This window comes from Corvus hawaiiensis, chromosome Z (assembly GCF_020740725.1).
Source record: "Corvus hawaiiensis isolate bCorHaw1 chromosome Z, bCorHaw1.pri.cur, whole genome shotgun sequence".
NCBI classification, from domain to species: domain Eukaryota; kingdom Metazoa; phylum Chordata; class Aves; order Passeriformes; family Corvidae; genus Corvus; species Corvus hawaiiensis.
This window is the reverse complement of record NC_063255.1, coordinates 1035096-1063052: the sequence shown is the minus strand read 5'-3', so window position 1 is coordinate 1063052 and position 27957 is coordinate 1035096. Positions and strand designations below refer to the sequence as shown.

General features: G+C 50.9%; 1 protein-coding gene across 3 annotated transcripts; it reads left to right on the top strand.

Moving 5' to 3' along the window:
• The first annotated feature begins 150 nt into the window (after window positions 1-150).
• SMAD4 (SMAD family member 4) lies at window positions 151-27957 on the top strand. 3 transcript variants are annotated; one of them, XM_048290830.1, is made up of 13 exons: window positions 170-232; window positions 7762-7964; window positions 9951-10316; window positions 11200-11374; window positions 11772-11801; window positions 13362-13577; window positions 15276-15395; window positions 15526-15636; window positions 17105-17155; window positions 19361-19544; window positions 20455-20623; window positions 21763-21901; window positions 23311-27957. In XM_048290830.1, the coding sequence occupies exons 3-13, from the start codon at window positions 10068-10070 to the stop codon at window positions 23520-23522; spliced, it is 1656 nt and encodes a 551-aa protein (XP_048146787.1). In that variant the 5' UTR covers window positions 170-232; window positions 7762-7964; window positions 9951-10067; the 3' UTR covers window positions 23523-27957. The 3 variants fall into 3 exon arrangements, with proteins under 3 accessions (XP_048146788.1, XP_048146787.1, XP_048146789.1); XM_048290831.1 differs by lacking the exon at window positions 7762-7964 and having other exon boundaries at window positions 151-232; XM_048290832.1 differs by lacking the exon at window positions 15276-15395 and having other exon boundaries at window positions 172-232.

Here is a 27957-nt window from a genome sequence, read left to right as displayed (position 1 = left end):
TCGGCGGCGGCCGCGACAGCGACAACGACAACAAACGAGCGGCGAGCGGCGGCCACCCGCGGGCAGGAGGCGGCGGGGGCGGCCGGCAGCGGGCGGCCGCTGCCCCCGGCCCCTGCGAGCGCCGCCCCGCCCCGCCCCGCCGCGCCGAGGGGAGGGGGGCGGAGGCCCGGGCCTTCCCCCGCCGCCGCCGCCCCTCACGGCGGCCTCGGGCCGCGCCCGGACGGCGGCCCAGGTAACATCCGCTCCCGGCTCCCGCCCGCCCGCCGCGCTGGGATCCCCTCCCGGGCTCCTTCCCCCGCCCCTTCCCGGCCTTTTTCCCGGTCACTTCCACACCTTCCCGGGCTTCTTCCCCGGCCCCTTTCCGGACTCCTCCCCCCGTCCCTTCCCCTCCTTCCCGGGGTCCCTCCCCACTCCCCCTCTTCTATGCCCCCCGCCCCCGGTCTCATCCCCACCTCCCTCCCGTCCCCTTCCTCACCTCCTCTCTGTCCCCTTCCCACTTCGTCGCTTTTCCTCGGCGAGAAAAAAACAGGAACCCCCCCCTCCCACTACTAAACTTGTTAGTTTGATGTTTTGAACGCTGGGCAGCCTTCCTGTCCCCGGCCGCTTTTCCCCGCTGTCCCATGTCCCGCATGCTGGAAAAGCCCCCCCGGTGGCTTTGTGGGGGCTCTTTAGTCCTCTGGAATCTGCCATCTCATTTGGAATACAGAGAACGGTGCTGCTAGCGGGTTTCCAGGCGTGGGGCTGCACAAAGGGGTGTTAATTACAGATTATTCCCTCTCTGCTGCGCTCCCTCCCGTGCCCGTCCCTGCGGGTGTGACTTTGGGGGAGGTTGGTGACTCGTGCAGTTGAGCCTCAGAGGTTTCGCCAGGGCTGGGTGTTTGATTTACGGGGTAATCCAGCCGCGGGTTAGGTGTGTCATTAGAGCCCAAACTGAGGTGCTGCACACCGAGTGTTCTCAGACACCGAGGGAGGATCGTGGTCTTCCACCACCGCTTCCCAGCTTATCTCGGTCTGGAGTGCCGTGCCGCTGCCGGCGGGCAGGAGCGAGTTCAGGGCTCCCCCGTGCCCTGTTAAGCCGTGGGGCTCCTGTGCTGTGGGTTCTGCCTTCAGCGGTGCGGGCAGCCCCCTGCGAGGACCCCGAGCAGCTGCACGGCCCTGTCAGCTGGACGTGCTCTCCTGCTCCAGCGGCATCATAAAGCAGCAGCTCGTCCTTCTGGCTCTCCCCTCACCCTGTGACTGCGAGGAGTTCCTGCTCGCTTTGCATTCATCAGCCTCTCCGGATCTGCTTGTTGCATAAGCACGCATGTTTAATATTGATTCAGGAACTTTATTTCAAAGAGCTGAGGCCCAGGGAGAAGCACCGAGTGCCTGACACTGATTAGAATTCCGTTTTTGAGTAGATAGCTCTTTACATAATGCATTCAGGCTGGGCTGGCACAATGGGAATGTGAGCTTTGAGAGGAATCAACTGATTTGGTGAGAACAAAGGTGCTGTGAGCAGATCCTGGTGAGGAGCTGCCTGTTAAGGTCCTGCTGGGATTTTAGGGCTCTGTTTCTGTTGTCAACCTAGTGAAAAACTGTACTTCTGGTTGGGGCTGGAATTTTCCACGCTTGCTTTGCCCAGAGGTGATTTTTTTTTAAGCTCTAACGAGCGCAGAGAACATTATCCCCGTGCAGATCAGGATGAAGAGCAGATGTTATCTAACGCACCTATTGCTGGGGTACCGAGCTGACAGAGCGGTGAGAAATCACACCGCTCCTGCGCGGGCAAGGCTTCACTCTTCCTTTAGCTGCTTGCTGTAGCCACAAGCCCTTCCTCTGCGTTCGAGGGTTTGACAAATTGCTGCTTGACAGAAGCCTCCCGCGAGAGGATGGGGTCGTGCAGGATCCTCCGCGATCGGGTTTGCTCTGCCGTTCCAGACGAGGAATTCCACCGCCTTCTGCTCCCGGAGCGTGGTCTCTCCCAGGCTTCTGTCTCCCGCACGCCCCGGTGCTGGGATGAGGAGGGGGCAGCCTCTCGCTGCGTGGGACACGGGGTGAGGTGTCTGGGTCTGAGTGGCAGAGGAGTTCATGTGCTGCGGTGTGCAGGTCTTCCTTCTCTGACCATACAGAAGCCTGTATTGAAAAGAGGAGTTGTTTTCCAGCTGTGTGCTTTGTCAAAAAATAAACATTAGAATCAGGGAAGAAACCTGTAAAACTAAACTTCCTGGGGTTTAAAACACGTGTGCGTAGCCACACCATTAGAGCAGCGTTACCTTTTCCCTCGTGTCCTGCCCCCGTGCACCCAAAGGAAGGTGGGGTTTGGGTGTGGGTTCCTCGCACAGGAGTTAGAACCCCGTCACCGTGCGCAGCAGAAAGGGTTGCTCCCCTCGCAGCGTCGGTCTGTGGCACTCGGGAATTGCTTCTGGAGGGAGCTGGAGCACACAGGTGGGAGCTGACAGGGGTAACCGTGCTCAGAGCTGCTCCTGGGCAGCCACACCACATCAGCCACAGAGGAGTGGCTGCTCCTCCTTCGCAAACGTGAATTCACGTTAACACAAAACTGCTGCCACTTAGAGTTTTCTTAAAGCTCTTCTCCGTTTCCTTTTATGCTGCCAGGTGTCTTAAATTTCGGTAGCTACTGCCAGTGAGATGAGGAGAATTGATACTGATGATTCAGATACACGCACGAAAATAGTGTTCTGGGGAATGTTAGCTCATACTGCACGGAGCAGTGGGAGTGTGGAGCCTTCCCAGCGCTCCTGCTCTTGCTCTTTAACGCTAATTGTTCTCATGTCTACAAACACTGTTGCTGTTCACCCGTCGGGCAAGGAGATAATAGTCTAATGTGCTGGAAAGTATCTGCAGTTTAATCACTTATTCATATCTTCATCAAATCACGGGCTGCATTTTGTTTTATTGGTTTATGGATTTTCCTTCATCGTGTTTATCATAAAACTTCTGTCCTTGCATTATTAAACAGCAGAACTCTGTAGTAATGTTTTGGTGGTTAAAAGCCATCAAACGTGTACGCTGCTTTTCTGACATCTTGGTGTTCGTCTAATTTTGGAGGCAGCAGCTGATGCAGGAGCCTTTCTTGTCCTTTATTGGTGTGAAATGTTCTAGCAAGATGTCAATTTGCACGCTATTCTAATTAGCCAGTTCGTTAGTGTCGCGTTACTGCCTGGTATCAAAATGCTGGAAATCTGTCTGGGGTGGCTGTTACTCATAACTCACGCTCCCACAGCATCAGTGGCAGCTTTAACCAAGCAATTCTTGTTTTTTCTTGAATACATTTTCTCAAAAACTGCCTTCATAGTTGCAGCTTGGCAATACAGTTTTGTTCTTTCAGGTGTGTTTTGCATTAATTCGTTTCCCTCCTCCCCCGGGTGTCTGAGTGCCCAGAACTGCATCCTGTTCATCCTTCCCGTCGGCATCGTGTGGCACCACTTGGTCTGGCTGTGTTACTCTGTTACCATATCCACCACTTTATTCCCTTTTTTTGCTTGGAGGTTGTTTTTTTGGCGATCACGGTGGTAGCATGGCTCATCGTGAGGGATACTCCGCCCGCAGATTTGCTGCCTGCCTTAGGCCCTTTGCAGTGCGGTGCTGGTGGACGATGGCCAGGTCACGTCAGGGTTTACAGCGTGGGCACGAGCGCAGCGTTGTACCCGGTGGGTGCCACTGGGCGCACGGGCTTGCCTTGCGTTCGTCATCCCTGCGTGTGGCATCAGCCCTTACGCAGATTTACGGCAACTAGAAGTGCTCAGGCTGTGTGTTTACGTTGTGTCAGAGAGCATCTTTGCATAACTGCTGCTGGAAAGCCGCGTGGTTGGAAGTAGAGCAGCTCAGTTGGAAGGGACCCACGAGGACCGTGTGCTGATGATCATTTGAAGTGCTCTGAGGTGACACAAGGCTGTCTTCTGAGCAGCTTGGGCCAAAAGATGGCAATTTGCTCTCTGCTTTGCTGCTTAAAGGCTTCCTGAGCCCCAAGCATGCCACAGTAGCATGTGCAAAACCCTTTTTTCTTTGATTTTGACTTCACAGACTGATTGGATTTCCATCACAAGGGTGTACTGTGTGCGTGCAGTCACAAATCCGTCTTGGATTCCTCTCTCCAGTGTGTCAGTGTGTGCTGTGCATTCCCCTGTTGAGTTTGTCAGCCTTCCACACCAGCACCCTGGACCTGCAGCACCGTGTGTGTATCTGGAACTTCTCTTCTGAGCTGCCCTGCAGGACTGCTGCCCTTTCTCCATCACAAGCTTTCCAGAGGGCCACTGCAGCCCTGGCACCTGCAGGAACTATTTTTCCAGTTGTGCCAAGGCTGCACTATATATTTTAACTTTTTTTTTTTTTTTTTCCCTTAAGCACAGCACTCAGCATCTTAGTTCCTACAGACAAAGAGTTAGTGATCCCTCCTGGTCACAGTCCTTCTCACATAATTTTCCATGTAAACAGCGAAGTCTCCCTCGAGTCTCAAGTGGTCTCATGTTTGGAAAATACCTAGTTTGCTGTAGGAAGTGAAGGAGTAACATCCATGTGCTAGCACAGTGACATGGAGGGGGTGTTGGCCTTCTGCCTGTACCTTAAAGTAATTATCCAGTGGCATTTGGACTGTCACATTTTTAGACTGAGTTTCTCGGTGAACCCGATCCCCGCGCAGCTGCGATTGAACAGGGCTGTGTGTGGTGTCAGTGCCGGGCCTGGATTAGCCCTCTTGCTGTGGGACTGCTGATTGCCTGGATCATATTCCTGTGGGTTATGTCCCTGACTTCCAGCTCCATCCATAACTACCTGGTCTGGCTGTTGTTTTCTTGCTTGGGGTTGATGGTTCTCCCCAAATTGCGAAGTGTGGCTTTTGTGGGAGGCGAGGGGGAAGATAAACCACTTCTGCATGTGAAAAGTATTCATTTAAGGTTGCTTTCAACGTGCAGAGAAGGATGTGAGATTTTTTTAAGGATCTGGATTTGAAACTTCAGAACAAATCTCAACCAGATCGCAGTATTGAAAATGGGACTTGTTTGGACAAAGGGAGTTTTCAGCTAAGTTTTAAGATTTGCATGCCTGAATGACCAGAGCACTTTGACAGGGGTTTAGTAAGGTTTTGGGGAATTTTAGCAGCCCTTGCCCTTACGCCTCAGAGGAGCTTCTGCACAGCTGTGGTAACATCTTCATAAAAGCAAGGAAATGAAATCTGTGTGGGTTTTTTTTCTAACCATGAAAATCAGAAAAACTTTTATCTCTTTCTAAAACCCCTGTACCTTCTTCAGGCTATGTCTGTGTGTGTCTGCCTCTGTCTGTGTGTCTGCCTGTTGTTTTGTAGAGGAATGTTGAACTGAAAAGTACCTCAGCAACTCGTGGGCCTCAAGTGAGGCCGTCCAAGTGATCTTATCTCTTAAATGCTTAATTTGCTGCCTGAAGAGTTGCTGTGAATGTTTGGAAGCTGTGTTTTTCTTACCCGTGTTTTTTTGGCACGTAAAAGTGCTCGTTCTTAGGCTGTGCTAGCCTATAATACTGTCTTGCTGGTGCAGCTGGGGAGATGCGGGTACACAAGATGGAATACTGAATTTCTGTTCCATAAATGCGTTGTTTATCCCTTTATCTGCGTTTTGTACATTGCCTGGTGTTTTCCAGTTGATCAGGAACACCTTGCATCCCCAGAAGGGAATGCCCTCCTGGAGCTTGTGCAGAAGATGCTGAGTGTGAAACCTTGTCTCTGTTATCTGGTCACACCAGTAAGATAATCACTGTTTGGAGAGAGAGTGTCCCAGCTGATCCAAAAACACTGGGACAGTCTGGGTCAGTGTGGGGCTTGTTTTGCATTCCTGCCCCTAAGACAAGTATAAGTAGAGTGAGGGCAGTACCCTGGCAGCTCAGTAGAGCTCCTTCTCCCACCTGGGTAAGTCAACGCTGGATTTGATTTTGGTTCTGTAGGGCAGCAATGCTGCTAGAGAAGCTTGCCTTTTTATAATTTGTATTGTTCAGGTAACCATTTCTGGCAGGATTATCCACAGGCATTAAAACGAGGCGTGTGGCACCAGTGCTGTATTTTCAGTTTTAGACAGCTGCTTCGTGTTTTGCGTTTTATTGCCTGGGCTGAAGAGACACATCTCTCTGCAGCCGTGGGGGAGCGGAGTGTGTGCAGGAGTAATGGTGTTTGTTCCTGTCTGCATCTGTCTGGAAGGAGCAGTTTTAGTTAGCAGCCGGCTATGGGTTCTCTGAGATAGAAGTTTGCTGCAGATCGTCAAAGGCGATTTTAATTACCTGCCAATCTAAACTTCTTTTGTCTTTCAGATTTATATCCCCCTTGGAGGTTCTTGTTCTGGTTCTGATGCTTAGGTTACCTGGAACACCAGTTGTTCTCTGCTTGTTCTGTGATATATATACTCGTTAATTCTTAGTTAATGAAGTCAATTACTTTATGTAGCATGGAATCATAGACTTGTTAGGGTTGGAAAAGACCTTTGAAACCATTGAGTCTGAATATAACCAGGTGCTTCTCTGTAACTTTGCAACTTGGAAGTGTTTTACATTAGCTCGTCTCTGCTTTTTTAGTGCGTCCTGCTCGCATCTCACTGGAGCAGAAGGGAGAGAAACACCTTTTTGTTCTGCGATGGCTGAGGCTGGAGCCTGTGCTCTCTCCTGCTGCTGCTCTTCTCATGTTCCCTGTCTCCTCCTTCTGCCCCTTTCCCCCAGGGCGCTCTCTCACTCTTTCTGTGTCCGCGAAGTTCCTGCCTAGAAGGAGCTGCGATCTCTGCTGCCTGCGCTCGCCGCTGTGCTGTTCCGTGCCTCCAGGCTGGAGCCGCAGTGTGGGCTCGCTGTGCGCGGGGCTGGCTCTGAGGCTCCCGGCCCACACGGGGCAGGCGTTCAGCGCCCTCGGAAGCGCTGCTGTGGTGCGGAGCACCCGGCCCGCTGTGCCCGGGCTGCATCCTGCCCACCGTGCCCGGGCTGCTGCCTGCCCACCGTGCCGGGCTGCCTCCTGCCCACCGTGCCCGGGCTGCCTCCTGCCCACCGTGCCCGGGCTGCCTCCTGCCCACCGTGCCGGGCTGCATCCTGCCCACCGTGCCCGGGCTGCATCCTGCCCACCGTGCCCGGGCGGCATCCTGCCCACCGTGCCCGGGCTGCATCCTGCCCACCGTGCCGGGCTGCATCCTGCCCACCGTGCCCGGGCTGCATCCTGCCCACCGTGCTGGGCTGCCTCCTGCCCACCGTGCTGGGCTGCCACCTGCCCACCGTGCCGGGCTGCATCCTGCCCACCGTGCCGGGCTGCATCCTGCCCACCGTGCCCGGGCTGCATCCTGCCCACCGTGCCGGGCTGCATCCTGCCCACCGTGCCGGGCTGCATCCTGCCCACCGTGGCCGGGCTGCCGCCTGCCGGGGCTGCTGCCTGCCCACCGTGCCCGGGCTGCCTCCTGCCCACCGTGCCCGGGCTGCATCCTGCCCACCGTGCCCGGGCTGCATCCTGCCCACCGTGCCCGGGCTGCTGCCTGCCCGGGCTGCCGCGTCGAAGTGCCCGGCCCGGGGAGTGCCGTGGGCCCGGGGAGTGCCGCTCGGTGCTGTTTGCACGCTGGGAGGGAACCGCGTAAGAAGGTGCTAAGGCACCTCTCGAATGTGTGACTGAGTTAAAGATGGGCTCCTCGAGCTATTTTGCGAGAAACTAAATTTGCAGAATGTGAAAACTTGGCTTGCCTGTAAAATACACTGATGGTTCTGGTGCTTCTGGAGAAATGTGCCGCAGCGTTTCTCGGTACTGATGCCCACTGCCCTCACCCCTCTTTGCAGGGCTCCGGGACTGACAGCATTCCTGTCGAGGGGACTCCTGAATTGCCGTGCGGTCACGCAGCAGCAGCAGCGTGCAGCAGCACCCAAAACCCTGAACAAGTGGCCCGGCTTTCAGAAGTGCTGAGCAGTCAGAAGCTCCTGTTGAGCACAGTGGCAGCTGAGGGGTGACTCAACATTTCTGAGGATCATTCCACTTAAATAAGGTTTTATTTGCTTGATCTGAATCTTCTGAAAGTCAGCAAACAAAATTCTCATTCATGGTTTTAGGGTTGTAGGAGATAAAGCTGCGTGTCTAATTTAAATAATCTCTTTATTTAAAGCTCTTTTAGCTAATAGCTTTATCAGGGCATTTATTGTGATTACTTATGCATATCTATCTGGGATGCTGTTTTGTATTTAAGGAAAATGATGTTCTATTCTGTTTTAGCTGGCAGGCTTTTACAGATTAGTGTGAGTTGCCATAGAGAATGATTGGCAGGTTAAGCTTGACTTTTGAAAGGGGCTTATAGAATTGAAGCACAAAAAACCCCAGTATTGAGGGAGAAATTTTAATAGCTAGGTAAAACCTGTGATCCCACTCAAATGTAGAGGTAATTGTTTTCCTTTGGGAGGAATTAGGTGCAGAAGCATCCTTACAAAAGAAGAAAAGGCTCAAAAATGGGAGGGAGGGGGAGGGATTTGCAGCATGTATTTTTTCAAGTATACCAAAGTGTGAGGTATTCAAGTTAAAATTGTAGAAAATAATCAAATAAGGAAGAGTTTGTTTTGTTTAAATTTGTGCTGGATTTGCCTAGCAGCATTCATTTTACAGGGAGGGAAGCCGTGCGTTCACACTGTGTGATGCCATAACTTTCTAAATTAACATCCCGCTCTTATTTTTGTGTGACACATTTGTTTCCAATAAATAGCTGCTACTTCAGTGCCTCTAATAACATGGAAAATTCCAGTGCCGTAACAGGTCCTCCACTGGATGTGTTCCTCCTCAGATAATGTGACAGGCTTTTTTTTCCCTGAACTTTTGAAATCAGATATATTTCATTTACATGGTTGAGAATGACGTGGTAGTTTTCAGAAAGGCTTGTATTTTAAGCTTACTCAGAAAACGTAGTAAAATCACCTCTGTGTATTTGTTGCCAGTGTTTTAAGGCAGTCAGACCCTGCAGAAATGTCTCCGTTGGTGATTACATGAAGCCAGAGCTGCCAGAGGAACCAGAGCAGCTTTTTGGCAACACCAGCCTCTTTCTCTGTGACTGCACAAACCTGCTGCTCTGTGTTCCTGGGCAAAACGAGTTAAAGCGTAGTGATGAGCTCACTGAGAGGCGGGAGGGTCGGGCCAGCTCTCCTGATCTGTGGCTGAGAGAAGCTCCAGGAGGACGAGGCCGGCTGGCTGGAGCGGTCCGTGGCCAGGAACCGCTGCGGGCCTCTCGAGAGCAGAGCCTGAGGCCAGGGCTGCAGGGGCTCTCCTGATACCACTTTGGTGTCATTGACACAGCTCTGCTTGAGACAGGCTGGGAGGGCTTCTCCTGAGTGGCTGGGGTTGGTTTGTCTTCATGCAGAAAAAGCTGGATGCAAACAGGGACAAATGTTGGGGTTTTCATATCTAAAGATAGACACGGTTCTAATTTACGTAAATGTGTATTGAGAGAATGGGCAGGTACAACTTGTGCCTTCCTGGTTAGCAGAGAGAAATAGGGTTAGTCTGAGGTCAGAGCACAGCTGAACTTTGAGGAGTGTTGTTGAATAAAGATGGTACATGATTCTGGTGTGCACTCATGCTTCCTCACTACTCAGGTTTTGTTTAAATCAGTGCCCCTTGATTCCCAGCCAGTATTTTCACTCGGTTTCATCCTGCTGGTATAAAACATAGGAAATCACTGTCACTGTTCTCCTTTTCCATGTAAGAATCCCTGCCTTTCTATATGCACATACTACGTGTACATGCATATAAACTGTAACCTTTATTTAAATATTGTTACTAGGGGGAGAATAAATCTTACATCTAAAACTGTGCAAGCAGCCTCTTAGGCATGTTTTAGCTATCATGGGACAAGCAATGCAGTTTTTTCATGTGCTTTTAATATCCTGCACTTAGCTTGAAAATAAAAGAAGAAAAAAGCCACAGACTTCCTTAGAAACACGATCTGCGATTTGTTAAAAACAATTCTAATGTAGATATTTTTTCCTCCTAGGTTTTACCAAGAGACAGTACATCTAACACTTAACTTGGATCATCTCTTGTTCATCAGCTTGAAAATCATAACAGCCCCCAAAACTGACATTTGATCTGAAAGAAAAAGCTGTGACAAATGGACAATATGTCTATTACTAACACGCCAACAAGTAATGATGCTTGTCTGAGCATTGTTCACAGCTTGATGTGCCATCGACAAGGTGGAGAGAGTGAAACTTTTGCAAAACGCGCAATTGAAAGTTTAGTTAAAAAGCTAAAGGAGAAAAAAGATGAATTGGATTCTTTGATTACGGCTATAACCACAAATGGAGCTCATCCTAGCAAGTGTGTTACAATACAGAGAACGCTGGATGGGAGGCTTCAGGTTAGTACCAGTGCAAATCACAGTTTTGCTCCTAGTGCAGCTGCAGCAGAAGGGAGGGACACAGGCTGCTAGGGTGGTGAGGAAGGGTCGCTGTGCTCTCGCAGCCCCTGCCCCTGGCTGTCGGTGTGTTTGGGGGCTGGAGCTCCGGGCTGCTGCAGGAGTTGCTGTTCTTTGCGAAAGGAGCAGGAGGCGAAGGCTCGGCCGTTCCAAGCGAGTGTGTGTGTGGCAGTGAAAAGCAGGCTCCGGCTGCTCGTGCCGTGTTTCCCTACAAGCTTCTGTTAGCTCTGTGTTGGTCAGCAGTGCGGGGAGGACCTGTGATCCCTTGCTGAGGCATTCCAAGGAGTCTGCACTGGGGACGTGCACTAGCCGTACACCGTCAGAGCTCAGTACCTGGCTTGGGCTGTGATCTCCTTGTTCCAGGCAGATGGCATGTTTGCTGGATAGCTCTCTGTCTACCCTAGAAGCAGGTTTTTTACATTTTTTTTCCCGGTATAATGGATTGGCATTCTTCTGCTTGTCAATTCCCTACAGCGTAGCTTAGCGCCTCGTTCCTCTTCTTCTGGGGCAAAGCTCCTGCACATCCATGGTGGGGAGGGTGACCATACTTAGGACCCTGAGCACAAGTTCTGCTTCTGCCATTTTGTGTCCGGTATTTTTTACTTAAGAATCACGGTGTTGACTTAACTGTGGCAAAACCCTAACAGAAACTTCTTTCTGTTGGGCACAGAACTTGGGTAAACTATACACCACCTTTTTTTTTACGTACATTTTGATGCTGGAGAGAGGGTGTGGTGGTGTTTGCCCCCTTCCTTTTTTGCTTCTCACTGTGTGAAATGCAGTGCCTTGCTACTTTCCCAATCAACTTTTGTGTCTGACTTTTTAGGTGGCCGGTCGCAAGGGATTCCCTCATGTGATTTACGCCCGTCTGTGGAGATGGCCTGATCTTCATAAAAATGAACTCAAGCATGTTAAATATTGTCAGTATGCTTTTGACTTAAAATGTGACAGTGTCTGTGTAAATCCTTACCATTATGAGCGTGTAGTATCGCCTGGCATCGGTAAGTAGACTCTTGAATTAAAATGGAATGGTGGGAATGGAATGTGAAACGTTTCTGAGTGTAGAAAATACAGGCCTGAGTTAGAAACATTAACTTTTAGTGATCTCGTTGTAAATTAGGCTGCAAATGCTCTTATCTGTCTTCTTAGTGGAATTATTCTTTTATACCTTTATTCCAGATGTGAAAGGAAAGTTTGTGGCTTTCGTTTGGGCCTTCCTGTTGGCTTTGTACACAGTTCCTGCAGTTGTTGTGCAGTGAGCCTTGTGTTGTGGTGCAAGGGGTCTAATAAGCAGAGAATGCAGTGCTGATTTTTAAAGGCTTATAAATGTTTAAACATGTTTTAAGATCTCTGAATATATCCCTCTGCACCCCCCTTTTCTCTTTCTTCTCTTTAAAGATCTCTCAGGACTGACACTACAGAGTTCTGGTGAGTAGTTCTGTTTGCTGCTGCATTTCTGCGGGCTCGAGCTGCGTCAAACCCTTCAGTGCAGGCACAGGTTATTCCTCTGCCTCTCTGGGAGGGCGTGTAAAGAGCAGAGGGAGATGCATTTGTGTCTCTGGCTTCGAAAAACCAGCCAAGTACCATATCAGAGGCAGTGGATAAATTCCTGAAGCACAGGCTTCAGCCAAGCTTGTCGCTACATCCTGTTTTCATTGCTTCTTGCTATGTACGAAACCCAACAGAAAAGAAAAGAAAACCAAAAAACCTCACGGTTCAGTGCTGCTAATTGATAAAAGAGACACCCAAAACTGTGTGCACCTGTATGGTATGCTAATTAATTGAACTGGGAACACTAAATGTGGTTGAATAAGTAGGAGAAGAAGAAAATAGTAAAAATTCTGTAATTAATACGCAGTTGGATGAAGGAGTCTGATATTCTTGCTTTCCCTGAAACTTGAGAGAGATTGGACATGAAATCTCTCATGAACATTATTTCAGGAATCTGAGATTGTACAGCTGGTAACCGCTTTATTTCAAAACTGAATTTATTGTCCTTCCAGAGGAAATTCACAGAGAAAGAAGTTTGTGTAATCCAGTGATTTTAGCACATTATTAGAAGTATCCAAGCAAAAATGAACTAAACCCACCCCCCCAAACATCGCAACAAACGTAACTTCACAAGCTTTAACCTGTGTGCTCATCTCTGCTCATTGGCATTGTCACCTGTGTCTTCTGGAAAGTGGTCCTTCTGTACAGAATCAAAGCTGATTTTTCATTCTTTAATGAAATTATGTCGTAGTTTGATGCCAGCAGTCCAATACATCACAAACGTTTCCTTGTCCTGCTCCTGGTCTTGCAGCAGGAAACAAATTTTAACATATTTCAGGCTGCTTTAAAAACGAGCACGGGAGATAATGTAATGCAGGAGTTTTACTTGAACATGCCTAATGGCATACATAGAAATAAATTGTTGTAGTGGCAGCGGTAATTCCCCAGCACTGTGCGTGGAATAGTCTGAATTACTGGCTACGCTGCTGAACATAGAGTAGTTTTCTGTGGGAATGTGGATTTGATGTTCCTAGTCAGTTTGAATGGGAGCTGCTTAAAATTACTCCAGGGATGCATGAAGTTTATGTGCCGTGCTCACAAATCTGTGTTTTTCATGGGAGCTCTGCGTGTGTTCTGCTTGTAGAAACTGGTTGGTTAGCTGCTGCCTTCGCATACATTCAGCTGCTTGAACAAAACGTGGTTTTCCCTTGTATTAGCCGTGTCCAATCACCCAGTGATGGACCGGGGAGCAAAACGCTGTTGCAGCCTGCTGCTGTGGGGCTCAACTGCTCATTCAATAGCATCAAGCGCAATAAGCAGCTCGCTTTTCCGCCCAGTTACGCCTCCAAGTTTCCTGCTGCTGACCCGCGCCGTTTGTTTGTAGCTTGGAGGAGCGCTTCAGCAGCGTTTGTGTAGTTTCAATCCTGCCCCCAGCACGCTGATGGCAGCGCTTGCTGTGTGTAACCCGTCCCTGTGTAACCCGTGGTGTCCCCGCAGCTCCCTCCAGCATGCTGGTGAAGGACGAGTACGTCCACGACTACGAGGGGCAGCCGTCGCTGTCGTCGGCCGAGGGCCACTCGGTGCAGACCATCCAGCACCCGCCCAGCAACCGGGCCTCCACGGAGCCCTACAGCACCCCGGCCATGCTGGCCCCCACCGAGGCCAGCACCACCAGCACCACCAACTTCCCCAACATTCCCGTGGCTTCCACAAGTAAGATCATCGGGGCTGCTCGACGGGGACGTAGCCGCTGCTCTCTGCCAGGGCGGGTCTGGCGCTGGAGCTGTGCTGCACTGCACTGATAGGAGCGTGGTGGTGATGAGCCAGGCGGCCTCCTGAGCGTTAACTTAAGGTGTTAATTGGGAGCATCACTGCAGCGCTGTGTCCTGGTGACCGTTTTTGTCACTGAGACCGGCGCTGCGCGAGTGTTAGAGCACGGTTCTGTCTGTGCCAAAGACTCGGTGTCACAGTGCTAGAGCAACTGACTGCTAACACAACATTACGGTTATTGTTTGGTAATCGCTGTTGAAATGGGAGAATTTTATTGTTGTATTGCAGCAGCAAGCAGGACAACAAATGTATATACTGTAAGGTGGCGGTACCAAGAGATTTTCAGGCAATTCTTTATGCTTCCAGTTTTAACTGCACTATTTTTATAACGGTTCGCTGTGCTACCAGAATGACAGCCCTAGTTAATATTTTCCTAAGTCTGTTGGAGTGCTGCCTGGAAGTTTTTGTTACTTTTCTGTGTGTCTGGTACAAGTGTAAGAGTTTGGTGTCCCGGCACCAGAGCCACCCTTTCGTTCAGCAGGGTAGCAAAGCACTGAGAGCGTCCTGCAGCCCACGTGCAGGGAAACCACGGTGTTTGGAGGGGTTGCACATAAAAGATGGGTGAATATCGTTGGTTTTCATTAATACATTTGAATTATGGCCGCACGGTGTTTTGATAATGTTCGTTAATTTTAGCTGACAACTTTTTGGCTAAAACTAGTAATAGTGTGGCCAAGCTGGAACACAGTGTCTTTCTGTCTCCAGCAGAGATAGAAAGGGTATAGGTAGTTAATTGTACTGCCTTTGCACCAGAGTTCATAGTCAGTAACCTTTTCTCACCGGTGCTATAGTTGTTGGAGGCAAGCGGAGATGAAAAAAAAGCTCATTTTTATGTTTATGGATGTTCTCAATGTGTTAAATTCTGCTAGCCACACCAGTTTGAGAGTGCAAGTGTAATTGTGAAACTGTTGATCAGTTTAGAGTTAATGGCTGAGCTGAAGCCTTTCAAAGTCAAATTCTGTTAACCTGTTCTGAAACATCTGTAGTTTTAATCTTAGATAATTCTTGAAGTATTTGTTTGGGAGAAAAACAAAACAAAACAGGGGCTTCCTGAGTCCAGTGTTGTGTGCAGCTCTATTGAAGCAGTGTTTATAAAAATAAAATACTGTTCAGAATGTTTTGGAGGAATGTAAATTTAAGTGAGTGTCCTCCTTAGGAACAGTAGTTACAACACGGTGAAAGCAAGCAGTTCACTGGACCTGCTGTTGGCCTGTTTGGATTCACACCAAACCTATTCCAGCCATGTTACCCAGTAGAAGTTGTGACATCTCTTCTTCTTGCCTTTCAAGCTGAAAAAGGAGATGTGACCAGAACAAAAATGTGGTTGATAAAGAGAGTTCTCTGCATACTCTAGTTCCTGAAGTGTTAAGGGTGTCAGAGTCAAAATTACCTGATGCAGAGCATTTTGCCTCAAGTTTCCTACGACACTCTGGCGGGTGGAAAAAAGTACTGAAACCAAACTTGTGGGAACTGTGTATTGCAGTGCCCTTAGTGGGTTGTGTTTTCCTACCCAGTAGTGCTGAGCTCTTCTTAATCAAAATTTTGGAACGTTCATGAATAGGTAGTGTGTTCTTTTACCAGGTCAACCTACCAGTATATTGACAGGTAGCCATAGTGATGGACTCTTACAGATTGCGTCAGGGCCTCAGCCAGGAACTCAGCAGAATGGGTTCACAGCTCAGCCAGCCACTTACCACCACAGTGAGTATTTACACCTGTGCGCTCTTCCTAGCCTCCTCAATCCAGTTTCCAAATGTTCAGGAGCAATAGAGGACTAGAAGGGAGATGCGGGAGAGCTGCATAGGAACCGGTGTCCCGTTTGTCTTTGCAGACAGTACCACCACCTGGACCGGGAGCCGGACGGCCGCCTACACGCCCACCATCCCGCACCACCAGAACGGCCACCTGCAGCACCACCCGCCCATGCACCCCGGGCACTACTGTAAGCAGGCTCCGCAGCGCCCTTCCCGGCGAGGGGGCTCGGCTGCGCTCGCTCTCACCCCCACGCACGTCCCCGCTGCTGCCTGTGGAGCACCGGGGGCTGCTCTGCTCTGGCAGCTCAGTGAGGGCTCTCCTCTGCTGGAGCAGCAGCCGTCAGAGGCTCGGGCGGCTGCAGGGACGTGTGGTGCACGTCCAGCCACACCTGGCAAAACAGCGTCTGCTTGCTGAGCCTCTCCTCTGAGGCTTGGCAGCCTTGCACTAAGCATTTCCCGTGCTAAAGGAAGCTGATTCACAATCTGGTGTTTGGGTGCTCTTTTCTTTCGAAAGTTGGAAATTCTTGCCCGTTTTTACTTTTTCAAGGCTTTGAAGTCATGCTAAGCTTTGGAAGATGTGTGTCCGTGTGCACTTGACAGTTTAAAAGAACTTGGTGAAACCTTGTGCAGTAAATTGTTGTCAATTCATGAGTGCGTTAGTACACAAACTTGAAAATCTTTTTCAGCTGTGAAATAGGACAACAATCTATTATTTTATTGTACAGGAGATGGGATGGGGAAAAAAAAGTGGGCAAGCTTCTGTTGTAGGGATGTAGCACAGTAAATGCATTATAAGAGTGTAGTGGAAAAAACAGCACCCACACAAATAAAAGATTTCTAAATTTTGTAGCAAAAAGCTAGAACAGTTCTTTATTTTCTAATCGAGTTTTTATTAGAATGTTCCCTATCTTAGAATATATAATATATATTCTATATTAGAATATATAATATGTATTCTAATATAGATCAGCTGTATGCAGCAGGTGTTGCTAGTGGAGGGGGGAATATACTGTGAATTAACCTTAGAATGACTTTTCAGCCTGTCTCTGTCAATAAAACTGTAATTTAGACACAGTTATTAAGATTCATTCCTTCATTCTGTTAGGATCCCACTTCATTTGTTGTGTTATTTGTCGGGAATAGCAGGATGTAAAAAGCACTAGTGGTGCTGTAGATATGCTATAAATGCTTTTCAGTGCATGTGTCTTTCCAGAATTAATATTTGTGAGTGGCTGGTGATGCCACATTGAGCTTTTCTTGGCTGCTGCCATTTGTCGCTTGAGGGGGCCGCGTGTTTTGACACCTCCCCACACTGTGCCTGCTCTGACATCTTGTTGCAAAAGCTGCTGTTACTTATAATCCTATGTTTGAGTCTTTCCTCCCTGTTCTCTGCTGCCTCTGGGGGACCCAGTTCATCAAGGGGGGAGAATAATCTGGTTCCAAGATCGTATTCAGTTTATTGTTCTTCAGAAAACATGTTCTCCGGGGCTTTTTTCCATCTTCAGTGCTTGTTTCTGATGATCCAGTCCACAGCATGCTGGACAACATGTTTTGTGATTGATGAAGCTAACGGAGGGTGGTCTCGCAGGAAAGCAGTTTAGGAAAGAAAACCTTGTTTTTGCTCATGTAAAACAAACTGTGTGTTTTCTTTTAAAGGGCCAGTTCACAATGAACTTGCATTCCAGCCTCCTATATCAAATCATCCTGGTGAGTAAAACCTAACGTGGAACGCAGCCTTGTGGGAGGTGCATGCTGATACCGTGAGGAGGAGAGCAACCTTGTTGTGATAAACCCTGTTTTGAATTTGGGTATCTCTGTGGGAGCAGGGACACGAGCTGTGAGCTGAGTTTAGTTCAGATGCCCAGGTCAGGCACTGCAGCCCTGGAAGCAGCCCTGTGCTGGTGTCTGCCCGGGGGTGGGTGGCTCCATCCTCGGCTCTGCGCGCTGCCCGCAGCGGCGCTTCTTGCCTGCCTAGGACACGGTGGAGCTGAGGCCGTGCCAAACCCCTCTAGCAGCCATAGCCTAGCAGCCAGTGAGCACAGCCAGACACCTTGAAGAGGAGGCCCTGTCCTTCCCGGCGTTGTGGAGCTGGAGTTCTGCTCTGGAGCTTTGCGTGGAAGCTGTGCAGGAGTCTCCAGTGCTGTCGCAGTTCAGGGAGCTGAGATGGTCCGGTCCCGCAGTAGCAGCTCTCTCTGTGCAGGTGCAAGGTGATATTTTGTTTTTGACAGCAGTAACACTGTTCCCTGCAGAGCTACATAGTTGAAAAGCCTGAATGTTAAACTTGTTTGTTTTTTGTCCGGTTACTACAGCGGTGTCAGGAATGAAATCGTTGGTAACTGCTGGGTGGACTTAACGTAGCTGAATTTTATTTCACATTGTTTAGTATCTCTTTCACTTTGTTGATTTCATCCCATTGAGTCCTCGCAGATGGGAGTATTTATTTGAGGATAAAAAACCTGAAAGGAGTCATCTGGGTTTATTCTTTTCTACTGAAATCAGAACAGTTTCCTAAGGCAAGCAGGTGTGCTGCCGGATGCTGCTGTTTGGACTGAGTGAGGGGGAAAGCCCTTCTTCCCCTTGGCTTACCAGGGTGTTGTATTTGGGTCCTGTCCTGTTCTGCTGCTCCCTCTCTGAGTGAGCTGTAGGGCTGGTGGAGTGCCAGGACAAGGGAGAATGGCTTCACAGAGGGCAGGGCTGGATGGGATATTGGGAAGGAATTGCTGTCTGTGAGGGTGGGCAGGCCCTGGCCCAGGGTGCCCAGAGCAGCTGTGGCTGCCCCTGGATCCTTGGCAGTGTCCAAGGCCAGGCTGGAGCAGCCTGGGATAGTGGAAGGTGTCTCTGCCCATGGCAGGGTTTGGAATGAGATGAGCTCTAAGGTCCCTTCCAACCCGAACCGTTCTGGGATCCCATGATTCGTTTTGTGCTCCCCAGCCAGCAAGGCCCAGCTGCATTCTCCTCTTGTGGAAATGGCTCCTTGCAGGCAGCAAAGGTTCTGAACTCCCCAGAACCCACAGTGACTGGAGCTTGTGGCGACTTCAGGCTTTGAGGTGTCTAAAGATAGGAACTGTAGCACACAACAGCCAGGAGGTTTGACAGCCCAGCTGCTCCCAGGTGGCACAGAAACAACTGGCACTCGCGTACGAAATCACCCGGTGTGCTCTGTCAGGTTTCACTGCCCATGTGGGTGTTTGGGTTTCGCTGGAATGCTTTAGGGAGAGTCAGGGTCCTCTTTCCTCACAAGCTAGATTGTTGCAGTTGCCATCTTTCCTTTGTAGCCAGTTTTTCTTCTTCAAGTACGTAAGAGATGTTAACAGGGCCTCCTTGCTTTCAGACCATGCCATTTTGTTCTGCTCCCTCAGTTAACAGCCCTGTTCTATGCTGCCCCTGACTCTGTGCACAGACAAGATCGCTGTGAGATCTTTGATGTTCTTCTCCCCGGTGTCCTGCTTTCCAAACCCAGTTTTCTCTGCAGGGAGGGTGGAGAGAGCTGCCTTCACCTAGGAAGGGTTACCCTGATATCTCCAGCCAGATCTGCTCCAGAGTTAGTTTGTGCCAGCCTAGCCGTGCATAGGCGTACGTGTTTTACTTGTGTGTGCTGAAGCTGGGACCGTGAATTGTAGGAATGCAGATGGCTTATGAAATCTGACTGGAATTATAAACTGTACACAAACCCGAAAGATCTGAAGTACAAAAACCTCAAGCACTGGCCTGTGCTTGAATGAACACAAGCCCATGTTTGCTGTAGCATGTTGTACTTTTCTGGACTAGCAGACACATCTTTGTCTATCAGAACATGCTTGTGTGAGCGCGCACTCTCCTCTGCATGACAAATGCAGTTGCAGAATTGATTGTCTGGAATGGTTTTACAGGTTTTTTGTGGCTTTCAGGCAGCTAATTGTATCTGTTATTCAGCTCCAGAGTACTGGTGTTCCATTGCGTACTTTGAAATGGACGTGCAAGTCGGGGAGACGTTTAAGGTCCCTTCCAGCTGTCCCATTGTCACTGTGGATGGGTATGTGGATCCTTCTGGAGGAGACCGGTTCTGCCTGGGCCAGCTGTCCAACGTGCACAGAACAGAAGCCATCGAGAGAGCAAGGTATCCCCAGGCTGCCTGTGGAACTTGACAATATGTTGTGTTCCGTGTGTTGCCTCCCTTTGGAAATGCCAAGCAGGATCTGTTTGTTCCAGTGGCATTATCTCGGGGTGTATCTTTCCGGGCCGCTCCTGCGGTGCGTTCAGAGCTGAGCTCTGTCACAAAGCCCTGCCGGGCTTGGTAGCAGTTGCTTTTCTTTGCTCTCCGGGGCTGTGCCGCGGGGACAAAATTAGCAACTCGTGCCATTATGTATGCAGGCTGAGTATTGGCTCTCCACACCACAGTGTGGATGTGAGAGTGGCTGCAGTACACGGATTTGTCAGAGGAGCAAGGGAAGGCTGGGAGAGAGCTGTTGAGTTTTCGTTCCTTCTCGCCATGCCTGTGCTTCCCTTTGAAGTGGAAACACACAGAACTGAAGCAATCTTGCAGCTTTTCTTTTTTCCACCTGTCTTCGAAAGGAGACGGAAGAAAATGATTCCACGTCTCCAGAAATGTCACACTGTGACAATCAAAGTGTCAGCTCGCCGTGGTGTTGTCCAAACAAGCACACGGTTCTGCGCTAGAATGTGGCTTTGTGGATGCTCCCGAGTGACTCTCTGTGAAAAAGTACTCGTGGGGCTTGATGCTTGGGTCGGAGTGAGCGCGTTTTGTGTCCCAGCTCTGTGCTGGGTGCGGGGGTAGCTAATCAGGTGTCGCTGCTCCTGCCTCCTGTGCTCCCCATAAACCTTTACGCAGTGGCACAGGTGGGTTTGTGCTTCACAGGTCTGTGCATCTGGATACTGACTCACGCCCCAGGTAACAGCGGCGGTTTCAAACCCCTGTGCGAATGGAGTACGGGCCAGGTGCCCGGGTGCTGGGGAGCTGTGGTGGCTGCCTCGCAGCGCACACAGCCGTGGCTCTGTTCCCTCCCCAGGTTGCACATAGGCAAAGGGGTGCAGCTGGAGTGCAAGGGCGAGGGCGACGTGTGGGTGCGGTGCCTGAGCGACCACGCCGTCTTCGTGCAGAGCTACTACCTGGACAGGGAGGCGGGGCGTGCCCCGGGGGATGCTGTTCACAAGATCTACCCAAGTGCATATATCAAGGTGGGTCTGCTGCTCCCAGGTGAAAATCCTGGGGGAAGCTCTGTGTGTTTGGCTCCAGAAGTGTTACAGAGGCTATGAGGCACTGAAGTAAATGGAACTCTGCTTTCAAAAACCCTAACGATTTCCTTTTGTAGGTCACTTAAAAATGACTTCTGAAAACTACTCTAAACCGAAGGTGTCATATGGGTACTATGAAAGTAAATTTTGTACTCCATCACAAACAATGTTGATAGCAGCTCTTTGTGTTTTTAGCCTAACAGGTTTAAATTAACTGCAGCTAAAACTTTTAGCGTAGGTTATGTGTTTCTTTTCTCCGAAAAAAGCAGAGTTGTGAAAGTAAATACAAATGCAGCAGAAGTTTCAGGCGTATGTTGAAGTGTCATGAACGTGGAGTGATCCAGAGGTCAGAGAAAGCTGCATGGAAACAATCATTTTGAGGAGGTTCTCACTTGGACGTGCCCCTGACAGACTTTGAACTTAAGCAGGACAAGCCACACTCGTAAAAAGCCAATATTGTATTAAACTGCTTGAGGTTTGCAGTGGTTTGTTTTTTAGCTATCAGTTGTGCAGTGAAGGTGAAAATGAAGGTGAAACCCCGCGACCTCTGTGCTTGAGCTTTCCAATATGAGAACAGTTCCTGTGCGTGTGTTAGTGGCAAACAGAGTTTAGTGATCACAAAGATACAAAACGCCACCAGCCTGGAACCTGCAACCTCAGACCTGTCAGTTATTGGTATTTCTTTCAGATAGACTATCATACTTCAGTGGAGTAAAGTGGGACCTGTTGGCTTTTTTTTTTTATTTATATGCCTATTTTTCTGGAAATCCTGGGATTTAACAAAGAAGCAGGGATTTAACCTGCCTGTAGCACCCTTCAGGCAGCGATCCACACGAGGTGCTGCTTTAGGCAGGTTTCGGCATTGCCAGGGGTGGCAACATCATGAGAAGAATCTCTAAGCATCCACTTTAATGGATTATTTCTGCTAGAAACGAAGCTGGTCGGGGCAGGTTTGCTCCTGCCCAGGCGGGGCGGTGGGAGCCGCGTGGGGGGAGCGGAGGCGCGCAGGGGACGGGGCCGGGCGATTGATCTCTCGCTGGTGCGGGCAGCTGCAAACCGCTCGCTGTGTGGGTGTCCCACAGGTGTTTGACCTGCGCCAGTGCCACCGCCAGATGCAGCAGCAGGCGGCCACCGCCCAGGCCGCCGCCGCCGCCCAGGCCGCCGCCGTGGCCGGCAACATCCCGGGGCCCGGCTCCGTGGGGGGGATCGCCCCAGCCATCAGTGAGTACAGCACAGCCTGACCTCCTTCCTGCCTCCGCTGGAACGGGTGGCCAGCAGCCCTGGCTGACCCCTGCAGCCGGACAGGCGTGGCGCAGCAGCGCGGGCCGGCAGCTGCTCCTCGGCCCGTCCGGCTCGCTCCGCAGTCCCCGGGGAGCGCTGCCCGTGGAGGTGGCTGCTCACGGTCCTGCAGCGCGGCGGAAAGCTCGTGTGTGCGAGGCCAAACAGCACTCTGGTACTCTGAACAGAGGCACTTCTGGCTGCTCAGAGCTCTGCTTGAAAATGATCGTTGTATCTGAGCTCTTAAAATGTTACTCTAAACAACGGGGACTACTGGGCAGCAGAGTCCTTGACTAGGTGTAGGAACACCTACTACTGAGATTCTTGAGGAAGACCGAGGGTGGTTTTTTTCTCCCTCTCTTTTTTAATTATTATTTTTATTATTATTATTATTACTATTATTATTATTATTGGCCGGTGTTTTCTTAGTTCCTAAATTCTGGGCTCTTGAAATTGTTCCAAAGTACTTTTAGAAGCGTAAGTGCTTACATGTCTCAAGGCTGCTTTGTGTGCCATGGGATTCCTTGTGTTGCTGTGTGCCTCTCTTCAGCTGTCCTACAAGTTGTTGAAGGCATTTTGAGGGAGATATTTCACTTTTTATCTTAGCCATACTTGTGATTTGGGGTTTGCCAGCTGTATTTATCTCTCTGTTCTATAAGCTGGGAGTGGTGTTGTTTGTTAATCCTGCTTCCTGCAGGTGCCCAGTCTGGGTTCTTACATCTGGTAAACCTCAGAAATAAGCATTTTGTGACTGGATTTCCTCAGCGTGGTTTACGTGCATTGTATCGTGTAAAGCATTTGGGTTTCATCCCATCTGCTTTGTGCAGGGCTAGGTGGGATATTGGGAAGGAATTGCTGTCTGTGAGGGTGGGCAGGCCCTGGCCCAGGGTGCCCAGAGCAGCTGTGGCTGCCCCTGGGTCCCTGGCAGTGTCCAAGGCCAGGCTGGATGGGGCTTGGAACAGCCTGGGACAGTGGAAGGTGTCCCTGCCCATGGCAGGGCTGGCACTGGATGGGCTTTGAGGTCCCTCCCAACCCAAACCACTCCCCAGTTCTGGCTACAGACAGTTTTGTATCTCAGCACCCTTTCAAGGCTGCAGAATGCTGGAAGGGAGGAAGTTGCAGGGCACGCAGGTTGAGTGCTGCGCTCATTGCAGCAGGGACGTGGCCGCACGGGCTGGCGCTGGCCGGGCCAGGGGGAGGCACGGGGAGCGGGTGCGGGCTGGCACTGGCCGGGCGAGGCGAGCAGGAGCCATGGGGCTGCTGGGGAGCGGGTGCTCGCTGGCGCTGGCCGGGCGAGCGGGAGCCACGGGGAGCGGGTGCTCGCTGGCTCACCCGGCCCTTGTCCCGTGCAGGTCTGTCAGCGGCTGCCGGCATCGGCGTGGACGACCTGCGCCGCCTGTGCATTCTCAGGATGAGTTTTGTGAAGGGCTGGGGACCCGACTACCCGAGGCAGAGCATCAAGGAGACGCCGTGCTGGATTGAAATCCACTTGCACCGTGCCCTGCAGCTGCTGGACGAAGTGCTGCACACCATGCCCATCGCAGACCCCCAGCCCCTGGACTGAGACCCTGCTGCTGCTCTGCGGGCCCGGTGTCCTGAGGAGGCTGGATTGTAAAATACGGTTCTGTTTATAACCTGAAGATATATTTTACTTTTGTTCTGCTTAATCTTCTAAAAACAGGTTTTAAAAATGTGTTTGCCGCCTTGCTCTTAGCAGAAAGAATCTGAACATGCAGAATTTGGATTTCAGTTATTTTCAGAACTCAGTAGTCATAATACAGGGCTTAAAGTGGAAGGTAAACGCTTTATAGAGACTTAACAGTATTGGGTTTGTTCCCTTTGAAACTCTCCTTCCCTATTGTGGCATCTTGGTGATCAGCCTCACGGGAGCCTTTTGTATGCAGAATATATATTATATATATATTTATATCTGAAAATTCCTTCTAGTAGTTAAAAACATTTACCTTGTAGCGACTTTAAAATTCCAACTGATTTGTGATATTCTCTTTAGGGAACAGTAGTTAACAGAAGACTTCTTTATTTTGTTGATGGTCGTGTTATGATTTTTCCAGGTTAAAGCCTAGCAGCTGCCAAAAAGTGAGGGGATGACACATACGTTGTTGGCATTGATCAAAAACTTCACTAGTTTTTAAAAAAAAAAGATATCCTAGATTTTTATTTATATAGCCACGTGAGTTTTAAAACACTAAAGGAAACGGATGCTTTCAGTGCTGGCGCTTGGTTTAACGTGAAATACCCATCCTGCAAAGCTGCCACTGGAATTGCATCATGAGTGCCTGATGGCAGGAACGTATTTTCATAATTACTACTGACTTCTATGATTTTGCTCAAAAATGAAAAAAAACCCTGTCAGGTGTTACAGATAAATTTGCATGGCTCTTTTTACTTGCATATACCACGGAACGATGTATGGTAACCCATCGGTGTTTAGGGCTCGGTTTTTGTATCTGTTCACCATTTCCACTCAGGGCAAGATGGCAAACCTGTTTTTATACCTCCTGGTTACTTTAGCCCTCTGCCGTCGGTGACCGTATCAATGGGCAATGACCTTGTGTAGAGAATTTGCAGTAGAAGAACATGCACACGTATCGGCTGTACCGCAGGTACAACATGTATGCTTTCTCTCTAGATAGTAGTGCAAATAAAAGGATGGAAACCCTCATTTATAAAAATGCGGTGTGCTCCTAATGTGTAATTCCGCACCTTGAGGCCATCGATCCCGAGCGATGGACCCCTTCCCTCAGCCAGGACAGCAGCAGCCAACTGTGGCAGCAGTTTCTGTTGGTTTAAACCTGCCAGGAAACAAGGCCAGCCTCTCTTGCTTTCACTGCTCCTCCATAAAAGCGTGTCCTGAGGAGATCTGGGTTGGGACGGGGCGTGAGGAGGGAGCAGGAATTCCTTCTGCTGCGGTGCGAGTTCAGGTCGTGCCTCCATAGGAGGCCCTTGGAGCGCTGGCAGCACAGCTGGAGCGCTGAGCAGCAGCAGAAATCCTGGGGAGATCATTCGGGGGCTTTCTGCCGAGTTCCTTGCACGGTTTCAGGAACCTGTAGAAGGCTGTGGCAGTGCTTAGGTGCTGCTTTTTCCCCACGCTGGAATTCCTGCGGAGGCAGCCAGGGGCACTGCTCTGTGCTGGGGGTGGAGCCATGGCCACCAATGGGTCAGTTTTCCAGCATTTTCGGTATTTTCCCTGTTGCCTTCCTCAGGCTGACTTCTAATGAGATCGTTTTTTCTTTCCCCTCAGGTGGCAGCCTCCTGATCTTTGGGAAAGGCAGTGTTTGCTCTTCTCCCAGCCTTTAGCTCTGCAGCTGTTTGGCTTTGCTCTCTCCCTAACGATCCAAGGAGCTGCTCCCTGTTCCTGAGGAACCCTTTGAGTGGAGGGTTCTGACACATCCTCGGGGCAGCTCGTTAAGCAGCAGCTCGGTTTGATTTGACCCAGAAACCAAAAGCTGAGGGCACTCCCTGCTTGCCAGGCTCCCCTCCGGGTGTCTGCGCCGCGGGGCTCGGGGCGCGCAAGCGCTCAGGGGCTGCTGGCCCGGCTGGGGCAGCGCTGGGAGGGGCTGGGCTGGGCTGGGGCTTGTCCCCTGCTCGCCCTGGGAGCTCTGCAGGGTGCTCAGCTGGACGGGTGCTGGTCTGAAACCTGCCCCCCGCGCTGATGTTTTGGTTGTGCCGAGCTTGGACCGAACAGGGAGGGATTGGTCCAGCCTGTTGCTGCTCCTGCTCGTGTTGCAGGATTCAGTCGCTGAGGCTAGATCTTTTTGTAGATACTTTGCAGGTCTCCACCTGCAGTGGAGTACATGGACGGCCCAGAACGTTCAGGACGGAACAACAAAGTGGTATCTGATGAGTTTATTACAGGAAATCACTGTGTGCACATCAGGAGGAATCTGAGGCAGTAAAAGAGGAGAAGGCATTCATCTTCTCCACCAAGCAGTTCCCAAAAGGATGCAATTGCAGCTGCTAAAGAAAAATGAGACAATCTTATTCTTAGCTTTTAATATGCTGTTAAATTAACTTATGTACTTTTATGACAAGGCATAAAAGGCAGCACATAATGGCTGGAACCCGCTCGGCAGCAGCAGACATTGAGGTTTTGACAGGCTTGCATTTATGTCTGGGAGCTGGAAAAGAGCTGCAGCTCCTTGGCAGCTGTGATGATCCATCCCCGAGTGCGCTGCAGGCAGGGATGTCAGGGACGCCAGCGCTGTGTCTCCTCAGCTCTGAATCGCTCACATTCAGGTAACCAACAAGTGTTTATTCAGCTTGCAACCCGCTGCTCGCCCCCTGCTCCCGTGTCTGCTCCGCTCCGTCCTTTCCATGGAGCAATTGCCCCCGCCTTCCTCACCCTCAAAAACCCCTTTGTGCTGGACTCTTTGTGATTTCACTCAGTGCGCTGGCGAGCCGGGATTAGCCCCGGAAGGTTTAGATGGCTTTATCCCCGTCATTGTTAGCTGGGAAAGGGAAAGCGAGGGGCATTCACAGTGAGCTCATTGGAGATGCAGGAGAGGAAACCTTCCCGCTGGAATGCTTTGGAAGCACTGAATTCCATCCGGAATCCCCTGGAAGGAGACATGACCATTCCTTCCATTGTTTTGGTGAGGGTGCTGCGCTGGGGGCCCTGTAGGGCTGGCCGTGGGATAAACATTTCAGGAGCAGCTCTGGACGCGGCTGCTCTCCGGAGAGGGGGCCTGCCCTGCGGTGACCACGCTGTCCCCGGTCACCAGGCAGGGCAGCAGCAGCCGGAGCCTGAGCCGCCCCTCGGAGCCCTCCCCGCTCGTTGTGAGCGCCCACGGCTCGGGAGGGGCCGCCCACCCTCCGCCCGGGAACCGCGGCGTTCCTGCTCCAGCCCCGCGGCGTGGCTGCGCTGCCGGACCCTCGGGGCACTGCCCACACCCCGGGGTGCTCTCCTGGGAGACACCTCGGGGCTCCTCCCCACGGAATCCGCGCCTTGGGAAGGGGCTGTCCCGCTCGTGTTTTCCCTGCTCCAGGGAGCGGGCCGGGACTGCCGGTCCCGTCCCTAATGGCACCGGTTGGACACAGCGGATGGGCTCCTCCTCCGAGTGGATTCAGACTTCACCGGAGGAATCTTTTTTGCTGCCTCCCAGCCCGCCCAGGCGCACACCAGAGCGGCTGCTCTGGAGCCGCACGGTGCTCTCTGCTCAGGGCTGTCAGGGCAGGCTTTGAGAGGCCCCCGCCGGTCCCAGCCGCGCCTCCCTGGCTGAGCACCGGTGCTGCTCCGGTGCCTGTCGCAGGCGCCTGGGCTCTTCACCAGCACTGGGCTGGGCCCTCCTGCCCCGATGCAGCTCCTTGGCCCCAGACAGGGAAACTGAACTGGCAGAAAGCACTCCTCCACCATCCTGTAGGAGCTGGGTACTGAACACCCGCTTCCATTGTATCACCCCAAATCTCTCCTCGATTGTGAGTTTCTGGCACTCATCCCACGGCTGTGACCGTGCTGACCCGGAGCTGCTGCCCGTGGGGCTGCTGAGGTCCCCGAGAGCGACTTTGCTGTGGAAGGTGTCACTTGGCGAGGCCTGGTGAGAGCGGAATCACCACCGACAGCGTCCCAGAGGCTTGGCTCTGTTGGCTGCTGCTGCACCTCGTGGGTGGTGCGTCGCTCCCAAATTCGCAGGGCTTGCACACCAACGCCAGCTGGTGCTCTCCTGCTCCGGTACCCCTTTCTGTCTTTTTGGTGAGGTTTGGTAGCACTACAGAGTTATGATTCAGCTGGATTGAGAGCTGTGTGTACCCATAACCCGAAACTCACCGTGAGGGGGTTTTTGAGCTCAGAAACCTAGTTTTAAGCATTTCTTTTTTGCAGCCGTTGCCTTTTGATAAGCGGTCAACAGAATTCCCAGTAGTTCCTTTGTAGCTTCCTGTATGTTTTTCATTAGACCTAGTTTGTGGATAATATACTGTAGCTAACTTTCCTGAAATTCTGTAACAGAGTATGTTTTTGATTAAAAAAGGTAAAGATTCAA